The sequence below is a fragment of the Pseudorca crassidens genome, chromosome 11, assembly GCF_039906515.1.
Source record: "Pseudorca crassidens isolate mPseCra1 chromosome 11, mPseCra1.hap1, whole genome shotgun sequence".
Classification (NCBI taxonomy): Eukaryota; Metazoa; Chordata; class Mammalia; order Artiodactyla; family Delphinidae; genus Pseudorca; species Pseudorca crassidens.
The window spans coordinates 66,223,280-66,234,575 of NC_090306.1; the positions used below are offsets into that span (position 1 = coordinate 66,223,280).

The 11,296-nt window shown below is 37.4% G+C and overlaps 1 protein-coding gene across 13 annotated transcripts in view; it reads left to right on the top strand.

Annotated features, from left to right (window-relative positions):
• NAV3 (neuron navigator 3) overlaps positions 1-9,574 on the top strand; it is a 944,477-nt gene extending 934,903 nt beyond the window's left edge. For 12 of the 13 annotated variants that reach the window (XM_067697415.1, XM_067697414.1, XM_067697416.1 and 9 more), the window contains 2 exons: positions 2,179-2,382; positions 6,965-9,574. In XM_067697415.1, the coding sequence (XP_067553516.1) occupies positions 2,179-2,382; positions 6,965-7,084 (324 nt within the window). In that variant the 3' untranslated portion in view covers positions 7,085-9,574. The remainder of the gene's footprint in view (positions 1-2,178; positions 2,383-6,964) is intronic. The other variant, XM_067697410.1, reaches the window with a different exon arrangement.
• The last annotated feature ends 1,722 nt before the right edge of the window (positions 9,575-11,296 follow it).

The window sequence follows — 11,296 nt, forward strand, 5'->3', positions numbered from 1 at the left end:
TAAAACACTGTCCTGAGAATTATCATACTATAAAGCTTCCATTTAAACAAAGGCATGATCACTAAGGTAATACCAGTTTCCCAAACTGAGAGATACTTCAAAAAAATTTTTGAGGCGGGATTAAAAGATCTCAAGTTTTTTGCTGTGGTTCTAGATGTTTAGTAGTAGGTTAGTGTGAAAGCTGGTTCAACCATGATGTAGGGAGTAGCTGGATGTTGGTGGGGGTTGGTGGCAGGAGGCAGGAGGAATTCAGCACTTGGAGAGAAAAAGGAAAACCCTTTGGTGAGTAGAGAGTTCTCATTGCTACTGAAGGATATGCTGGACCAGAAGTCTGTTGGCAGATGATGTTCTTGGGATGGTCCATATGTGACTTCTGGAGGAACAGGAAAAAAAGGAACCACACATGTCATGAACCATTTCCTTGGCTATCCTGGCAACAAAGAACCATGCATTGGAACAAGAGGTGGAAAAACAAAGCATGGTTACAAAGATGAAAATCTGAGTTGAGAGGAACAGAAAAAGCTCTCTTCAGATGAAGGCTGATACTTTGATGGAGAACCGTATGGGGAATACACTTTACCAGATGTTCTAGTTGAAAAAAACACTGGTGATGCACTGGATTTCAATTTTTATTCTGATGATTCTATCTTTATTGAAACATCAACCATCAGATTATCTCCTGAATGTTTAAATTTCATTTCTTTCAATTCTTCTTCTATAGCATCTATTTTACTCTGAAATATAGAATTGAGCCTGTTTAGCTTTCTATTGGTCACCCCCAATTTTGCTGTCCTTGATGATTCTTTAAAAGGCTGGCATCATTTCCTTTCCAAGAATTATATGCTTTCCTTCAATTAGTTTAAGTTGTATAGCAAGCTGTGTTTTACATCCTCTATAAAGCAGATTTTTAACTGAGAGAAATTTTCTGCTCTAAAAGAAGAGAACTATTAAAAAAAAAAAAAAAAAAAGAAAACTAACCATTGCCACCCCTACCATCATCCCCTAAAGAAATGCACAGCTATCAAGACCTGAACTTTTTTTTTTTTCTTAAGACAAGCTGCCACAATGTCATACAACTTCTCCAGGAAAAACTCAAAAGACAGTTCCAAGGCAGCCATGGGCTTTCATGGCCTCAATGTCCGCCATTTTGCTTTTGTCTCACTGAACCACCAGAAGCCACATAGAACACTTAACACGGTGTTCTGTGCCATCCACGACCAAGATGTGTATACACCTAGTAACCAGGATTGCCCTCAGTGGAGTAGGAGAGTCCATTAAAGAACTAGCGTACCCACGTTACTGTCCTCTTCTCTTAATTGTAACTTTTCTTTCTGTGCCCCTGTGGCTTATACTTTTTTTTTTTTTACCAAGTCCCATCAACCTCTTTCTCCTCAGTGTGCCCTTCCCAGTTTGGTTTTGGCTTTGCGTTCAGCTTAAAAATTCTTTAACATCGCTTGGATTCATCTGCCCTCTACTCCACTGCCAGTACTTTAACCAGGCTTTATAATCCCTTTCTATTAATTTTCTCCCTCCATATGAGTTTTGACAAATCTTTCATTTCCCATGATTCTCCTCTTTTACTAGTGGCCTTATAAAAAAATATCTAAAAAGAGTTTTAATGGGAAGCAGTGAGATTATAGAGGAAGTTAATCCGAGGGAAATGGTTGTCGGAGAAAGGATTCTTATTTTCAAGGAAAAATTTGAGTAGAATGAAGTGGACAGAGAAAAGAAGTCTCTTTTATTCACCATCTTTCCAAAGTGCACTTTAGTAAAGAAAGCTATTTAGTGTCTAGCTTTTTAATTTCTCCATTACTGGAACTTTCCTTTCTCAATGATGAGCTTTCTTTTAGTTTGTAAAAGTACTAACAAAGATAAATGGGGCAGCCATTTCTTCATGTATTTAAAATAAAGCTCCCTCAGGCTCTCCTCCAAATGTGGATAACCTATCCCAAATGTTCAGCTTTATTTTGTCTCAAGCTTTATTTTGTCTAGCCTTCAAGTTTTAAGTGAACTATATAGAGAGATATATGTTTAAAATCTGGAAAATTGTGTATGGACACTTCATTCCCCTGAGTCCCATAGGAACTCAGTGTGCAAAGGAATCAATCAATTAGTAGTCACCTTTTGTACTGAATAGAAATGCATTTTATATGTGCTAAATTTGTGATCACTTTTTAGATGTATGGGAAACGAGCACCCTGGGAAGATCCCTCAAAGTGGGTGCTTGATACATACCCATGGAGCTCAGCATCTTTGCCTCAGGAGGGCCCAGCATTACTTCAGCTGAGACCAGAAGATGTTGGGTATGAGGGCTGCATATCCACAAAGGAAGCTACAACCTCAAAGCACATTCCACAAACTGACACAGAGGGGGATCCCCTGGTAAGAAGCTGATGTTTGGTTCTTCCTATATAATCTTGACTATAGTGTGCGGTCATTAGTATTTATGCATCAGAGACATTAGTTATCCTAGGTAGTATTTGAAACTGTCCTGATATTGGTACTCAGTTTTAAAATTTTTACCTTTGGCCTACTTTCATTTGGTGAAACTCTTAAAATGAAAGACCAAACTCATATGCTTAAAAATAATCAAAAAACACTGAAACCAGGCTGAACTCTGCAGCCATAATTTTTCTTTTATTATGCAGAAAATTGTGTAAATAAATCAATAAATTTTAAACATTCAGTACTCAATTCATTAGGTATGTAAGAGAAAACTGAATTTTGTTCTAAAATGAAAAAAAACCAAAAGAATATAATCTAATGTATGCTTGAAGAACTAAAGAATGTTTTACACGTATATGACTAAATTTAGAATTAGTCCTCTGTTGGCAAGAGTAGGGAAGAATAAACTGACTTGAAATCAAAGGGACGTTATTCTCTGCCTTACTCAGTTTGCAATCATGAAAGGCTTAATATAAGTCAGTAAAACTCCAAAGTATGAATACTCTGAAAATATTAAGTACATGATAGGAAAATGACTTTATTTTTGTATGTATATTTTATTTTTAGAGATGACTTTCCATAGATTGGTATCAAACGTAATGTGTTTGTTAGCTTACTATTCTCTGACTAAAGGGATCACTGGGAAACCAATACAGAAAGAAGACATGCTGAGATAAAGGTCATTATGTTACTTAAAACAAACAAAAAAGGAAATGATTAAAATCATAATCTATAACTACACCTAAAGACAGAAAATGACTTGCTATCTTGTGGAATACCCTTATACCAACAACCCCGACATGTATATGTCGTCATCACTTCAGCTGATCATTCTGAATATTTGGGGGTTTATATGTGAACCATCTGATAAAGTTTCATGATTTTTTTCCCAACAAAATGGACACACACAGAAGATTTTGCATACTATTTCAAGAAGTTCCATAAAGTCACAGAGATATAAACATTGACCTACTTAGAGCCCAGGGATCTCTTATTTTGGACTTTTGATCTAGGCTATAAACTTCTTAAGGGCCTGGAGTTGTATTTTTATAACAAGTATCTGGCCCTTTAGCTCATACGTAGCTAGAAATCAACAGTGGTGGTGGAATTGGTTTGAATTCTGCATAATTGTGAGCAGACACTAAGTAATTCCTGACAGGATGATTAAAATGTAATAGAGTAAAATTAAGCCTTAGAGGACAAATATGGGTTATTTCCTCTGAATTTTTTATGAATTCCAGTTGTCCTTTTGCAGATTTTAATACAGTTCCTGATAAAGGTGAGGTGTTTATAAGGTTTGTTTTCAGGGTTACTCTACAGAGTATGGGACATTTAAGGGATGTCTTAAATTTTCCCAATTCCCATAGTCCTGGTCAGCTAAACCCATTAATCACTCCTTTCCCTGGCTCAGAATGCTCTTGTCTTCTAGTATGGAAAAGAGATCAGGATCTCCACATTTTGAATGAGAATTTCGGTAAAAAATATCTCTGATTCCTAACCTGCTGCTCACCTAAACATCTTAAGGAACAAGGGGTTATGATATCTGACATGTTAAACGACAAAAACCTTATCATCTAAAAATCTTTGAATTAGGCACATTCTGATAGAGAAGTAAGTACCTCTCCGCATTTATTGCTCTATATTTTTATAATTATTGACATAGGTAAAAACATATTTGCAGTCCAATCTAAATCAGAAAAAAATCTACTATTTAATGTCAGTAATATATTTTTGAATCTGAACACGGATGCAAGTGTTTGGCACATCTCACAGTGTTTAAAAATATAATGTGTATTCATCATCAACAAACTCATTAATTTCATTCATTCAGTAAATATTAGTAAATAATAAGTATGTACTCAAGGCTAAGACCTGGTGATCAGAAAATAAATTAGATCTCATTTCTGATCTTAAGAAGCTCACAGTCCAGCCGTGGAGAGAGACATGTATATATATAAATTATAGTAAAATAATGATAGAAGTATATCCTAGATAGATATATCCTAGATAGAGTTGTGAGTCTGTTGAGGAAGTGATTAGGAGAAAGCTCCAGAGGAGGAAAGGCTTGAGCTAGGTCTGGAAGGATGAATAGAAACTCATCATGGGGTTGGGTGGGGAAGATCCAAAATTAAGAAAATAGCACGTGAAACGTGATGGAACAGTACAGTAAAAATAATGAGTTTAGGGAGCTGTATACAAATTGTTGGGATTAGAACAAAAGGGACGGGAGGAATTACAGCTACAGAAGTCTGCAATTGTAAAATCATGTGAAGCCTTGTTTATCTTGTAGGAAGTTAAAATTTTATCACGCAGACGATGGGGAGCCACCAAAGGTTTTTGAGCAAGGGACTTACCTCATTAGATTTGCAGTTTATAAAGGTCACCTTGATAATAGAATAGAGGGCAGATTAAAGGAGAGAGGATGGAGGCTGGGAGACTAGCAGATGTGTAAATACCAGGGATGATAAGGACCTGACGGAGGTGTTACAACTGTAAGACGTTACATTTCTGACCCTGGGTATGGGAAAGAAGGAGGGGGGAAGAGAGCAAGGAAATACTTTTGTAGAGAATAATGATCTATCCGAGTGACTGCTGAATGGTATGGAACCTTACCTCCCTCTTGTGATCTCCTTTGACTTGAATGTACAAAGCAACCCTATGAGAAGGCAGAGTAAAGCCTTCATATGTATTTATTATGAATCTGAGATTCTGAACTTATTCTAATAGAACATATTTACTATATGGCACCATTTTCAAAAATTAAGACCTTAATAATACTGTTGTTACACGGTGAAACTTCTACAACAGTCAGCATTCAAGTGATTTCAAACATTTGTGACTGAGATAGAAGCACAACCCTTGAAACCATTTCTGCTCTTGGAAGGTGCTCAAAACACAAATCTCTTTTACAAATCATCTTCACCCAGATGCTTGAATATACAGCCGGCTACTAATAAGGGAGGGGCTGACAAAAGAAAGGAAAAAGAGAATATGAAGGTAGGGGTGTGTGTGTGTGTGTGTGTGTGTGTGTGTGTGTGTGTGTGTGTGTGTGTGTGTGTGTGTGTGTGTGTGTATGCACTCACACGCTCGAGAGAGACAGAGAAACAAAGAAGAGAGGAGAGAGAGGGCAAGAGAGAAACAGTATATTGATGGAGACATTTAGCTTTTTGACTCACTGGGTTTAAGAGGTTATCACCAACTACTTTAATTTCATATCTTTATGTAGCTAGTTTAATAAATTCAGGGAATTAGACAAAAAATTATATCGAAAAATATTGTCCTGAAGAATATTAAAATGACTTTAAAATATGCTGTAACTGTAGCTTCTTCGTCAGAAAGGCATCCTTGCTGGAATTGGTAATTACCAGTTTGTCATTTTATTTCACAGGTCTTTTTTGAACACACATTTTACACTGAGCATACAAGCATGCAGAGCCTAACATATGACTAAGGAATCCTTTTTAGATTTCTCCTTTCTTTGGGATCAGATTCCCTGTATTTCTAATTTGGAAACAAAACCCAAAAAACTTTGATTACATTATGAAATAGCAAAGTTAGCATGCATTAAACAATACAAACATTATTACAATTTACAGAAACCCTTGATAAGAAAACAACCCTCCCGAAGGCATGTGCCATTTTTTCTGTGCTTTCTAAAACTGTTGAACCATTTATTCATGATTCACTTTTAAACAGTCTTTCTTTTTCCATCCCTACCGGTGGATCTGCAGATCTATTAAAATCCAAGCAAGGTGCCTGCCTTTTATTTTCTAATACATGGAAATGCTAGCTGTCTTTCTTCCCAGCTGCTTTCACGCCTACGTCCCTTTTATGAGAACAAACATTGCCATTGTCCTATAAGGCTGGGAAACTTGAGACAGCCGCTCTTGTTCCAGAAGGTGGTTGTAGTTTTCAGTGAGTTATCCATCATATTTTAGCCAGACATTCAACAACCACAGAAACTTGACAGTGATTCTTCCCTTCTCCCTCTTCCAACGTTCATGGTCGGCTTCATTTGGTCACCTCTCAAGGTCAGCTCCTAAGCAGCAGATGGGGGGCTCCATTCCACTCCATCCCCACCTCCTCTCCAGGGACTGTGTCCAGGAGCCCATGTGTGCATCCGCCTGTAGGAACATTCAGGACTTTCAGTTGTCATTCAGTGCTTTCTGCTTCTCGCAGCCAAAGAGCTGGGCAGCTTGGTGTACTCTCCAGCCACGAGCCCGGATGACCAGCTGTGATACAGTTTCCTTTCCCCTCTCCCTGCTGGAGCTGTATTCATTTACAACTGCAAATAAAAGACTTATGCGGAGGCCCTATTTTGTCCTTATGGTTTGCTGTTGTAGTCACGTTTGGGAGAAACCGTGTAGGAGCCAGGGGCAGCTAGTAAAAATCTACAATTTTTTTCCGTTTCCCTTGGAGGGGATGAGATGTCGTCGTGTGGCTCGGGGCCGTGTGTTTTCTGGGACTGGCTTCCTCCGTGCATCATTGCCTCCATCGATGTCTCCTTTTCTTTCTTCAGATGAACATGCTAATGAAACTCCAAGAAGCAGCCAATTACTCGGGCACACAAAGCTGCGACAGTGATAGCACCAGCCACCATGAAGACGTTCTGGATTCGTCTCTTGAATCTACCCTCTAGAGGGTGAAAAAAGTTAGTGGAAAAGACTATGCTTTAGAAAAAGAAAAAAAGGTTAAAAAGTAAGGTATTTTCACTAAACCACTGACAATATGAAAGCACCCTGTCCAGGGCCCTGATCCAGGGCCGTGGTCTCCGAGGAGGCAGTAGAACTAAGTTTGAACCGCCAAGATGCTAAATTGACACAGAAGTGTAACTTGCTTTCCTTTCTAGGCATTTTTATATCCGTGGAGTGATGTAAGGCTCCATTACTCAACTGGAAAGGACCCTAATGACAGGGCAACTGAATAGATTGCACATGGGATAGCCAAACTGGACTTTCTGTTTTTCCTCTTTAAAAGTTTACAATGCAGACCTTTTTTTGTTGTTGTTCCTTCCTTTGGTTTCCTCTGAGGGGCTGTTCTCCCCAAGCAGGGTCCATTCTTCTGATCCGTCCAAGCTCCTTTGTGCCACATGGTGCTGGTCACGGAGCCCCAGTAGTGTTTGTGTTGTGCGCTCACCCCATTCCTAAATGAAGAGGCCAGGCCTCCGCAAGCACAAATGGAATTGTGCAACCGCCAGGGGAAACACTGCTGTGACAAGCTGGAGAAGTGCCAGTGTCATTCAACTGCCATGATCACAGGATGTGCTCCACCCACTTTTTAGTGTCTGAGTCACGGGTTTGATAAGGTTGTTTTTACCACCGTGGTCTTTTTAAACCACCTGCCCACTCCCTTAAAAAGAGTTTTATACCAATTATTAGTCAACACTGATAAAAGGCTTTTTTAGGGCTTTATTTGTTTGAGCCTTGTCAGTGAAAAGAAGCAACATTTCCTATGGTGCTGTCTCACTGCCTTAAAACCAATTTCTACAACAGTTTAACAGTTGGTTTAAATCCTAAACCATGGGTGATTTCCACTGTCTTTTCATTTACACCACCGGTTAACGCAGTAGCCTCATCTCTCTCTATTTTTGTGTTTGTTTTTGAAGAAATGGATAGGAGAAAGATCCGTATTTTTACCTTGTGAATAGATTGCTTTGCCTATCCTCCAAAATATTCAAGTAAACCCAGAAACCCTCTTTGACTGTCACTTAAAAGCGAAGCCATGTGGCTAAATTTCATCCAGCTCTAGGGGAAAGAGTTTCAGAAGGCGGGAGATTGTGATTTCTTATCCAGCAGAGCTGGAAGCACTAGATGCAGCATGAGCACAACGATTCCGCTTTTCTCCCCTATTGTTTGTTTTTTTTTTTTTAATTATTATGAGTTTTGAACATGTTGTTTTGATGGATATTGTTGTACATGAGAAATTCAGCATTCGAGAACACTGATGCAGTGAAGTCACTGTGGATGAGGAAGCGTTTATACTGTAAAAGGACGTTAGATTTGCACAGTCTACTGGGTAGGTATTGTAAATAATCATTTTAAAAACTTGCACAAATCGAAATAAACACACAAAAAAAATTGTATTTTATCCTGTGGGTGTTAAGAGATGTTTCACTTGCTGAGATTTCCTGTACTTTGCAAATACAGAATGCAAACCCTCAACACTGTTATTATCTGGTGTGTTTGTCCTGTATTTACAGTTGTGATGACCATGCAGGAGCTATCAGTGCTAGAGTGAGCATGCTTCAAAACTGTCCATGAAGCCAATCCATTTTCGGAAAAGTAAAAATGTCTGAAAGTGCATCTGTCGTGACAGGCTTTCAAGAGAGTGCATGAAAACTGATGGGAGTGATTGGAGGAGTTCCCACCACACACAGGGGACAGGTTTGAAATTTATCAACCCAAGGGCTAGGCCATGGTGTAGACTTGTCCCATGCATGTGAAAATGTGCTACTTTCAGGACGTGCAATTGGTGCTACTCTCTGTGACCACCCACGGGTCAGTTGCTATAGAACAATAACAACACGAGACATCTGCGCAGTTGTCAGAATGTCACTCAGTCCATAGGTCCTCCACGGTGCTATTGCCCTAAGGGAAATCGGAACTGAATTTATGCACATAGAATGGTCACCCTGACTTTGAAGCCTCTAACGTGGATCACATCTGTGGTGAAGCATCAATATATGTAGCTGGATGAGTGACTAGTGGCCCTTGTATAATATGTGATCTAAGAAAATTGCTAATCTTTCCCTGCCGTTTTGAGAAACACAGTCCAAACACGGTCATAAACAAATTCCTGCAATACATCCCAGTAGGTCCGCCTAGTTTACAACTTAAACTAGTTTGTGAAACATTTGTCTGTATACATTTTATATTTTGTACATTTTTGATGTAACATATCATGTAAATAGAAACAGTGAAATAAATCATCTGAAAAGTTTTGTAGTCTTTGTAAAGCCCCGACAACAAGTACTTGGTGTCAGTGGACATAACTGGGTGATGTATTTTCTATTGGTTGATTGTTCCTCTAGCTTGTAAACCAGCTTGCATATATTTTTTTGCAAATGTGCACCCTGTATCTGTCTAAATTATTACTTTGCCATTAAAGTGGAATTATTTATTGACAACAAGGTGTGGCGTCTATATATGGAGAAAATTGAATAATTATGCACCGGAAGTATCAAGCTTTAAAATGTTGCTTGTACTATTAATATGCCATAAGTAGGGATGTATGTGAATTTTTATTTTTCATTCCTTGTAGAAAGGACCTCATAGCTTTTAAGTAAGGAAATAAATTGAAGGCACTAGGTATATCTTTTTAAATGAAAAGTATTTATTCAGTGACTATTTTTAGAAAACTCTGACTAAATGGTTATAAAATAAGCATTAATATAAAATAAAATGTTGATATTCACTTAATTATTTGTTTTTATTCCATTAAGTCTTTTTTTTAAGCTTTTAGCTCTAAAGATGCTTTTAACATAAAATAATTTTTCTGGTGGTGCTTTATTTTTAATAGAGATTATAAAAAGAAACAGAACCCCCTTTAAAATGAGAATTTTTTCAAAGCACCTCAGTCTCCAACCCCAGTAATTGGAATGTTTATTTGGGTACTCTAAGTAGGGTTTTAATTCTAAAAACAGGATATTTAGAATAGTTATTGAGCAAAAAAATATATATTAGTTAAAATGGGTCTAGTATCCATAATGGATTAAAATTTAGGAGATTGGGAAATTTCCACAATTCATCTTATCCAGATAAACACTGAATTAATGCAAAACTGGAACATAATTCTGACACATGCAACATCAGGCTGCATAAGTGTGAATCCCAACACTGTCATTCTTCTCTGTGTGACCTTGGCCAATTTACTCACCCTCTTTATGCCTAGTTTCCTCACTTATCAAATGATCAGAATAATACCCATTTCTCACAGATTACCGTGTTGTTCAGGGGTCAACAGTATTTAAAAAAAAATTTTTTAAGAGTGCATCTTTTAACCAAGTTTTCTCATTTATAACATAGGGGTAGTAATATTACCTACCTCATAGGGCTGTTGGTAGCAGTGAGTTTAGATCTGTAAGGCACTTAAAACAATGCCTGGCACTCAGGAAACTGAATAAATGCCAGCTGCTGTATTAACGCTGCCATTATAATCAATTAATAATGTCAGTAGTGTAACAAATACTCTCAAGATTCAATCTGTAAATGTATTCATGGTAATATTAAAGTCTTATGAAAAGTACATCTTTCATCCAGTTTCCTAATCTGTAAAATGGGATAGTTACAGTATCTACTCATAAGATTGCTTTGAAGATGAAATATTTTATTTATTTATTTTAGATATTTTCTATTTTTTTATTTTTACTTTTTAATTTTGTTAGAATATAGTTGAGTTACAATGTTGTATTAGTTTCATGTATACAGCAAAGTGATTCTGTTATACATATATTCATTCTTTTACAGATTCTTTACCCATATAGGTTATTACAGAATACTGAGTAGAGTTCCCTGTGCTATACAGTAAGTCCTTGTTGGTTATCTATTTTATATATAGTAGTGTGAGTATGTTAATCCCAAGCCCCTAATTTATCCCCCCCCCCCACATTTCCCCATTGGCAACTATAAGTTTGTTCTGAAATCTGTGAGTCTTTTTCTGTTTTGTAAATAAGTTCATTTATATCTTTTTAAATTAGATTCCACATATGAGTGATGTCATATGATATTTGTCTTTCTCTGACTTACTTCACTTAATATGATAATCTCTAGGTCTATCCATGTTGCTGCAAATGGCATTATTTCATTCTTTGTTATGGCTGAGTAATATTCCATTGTATATATGTACCACATCT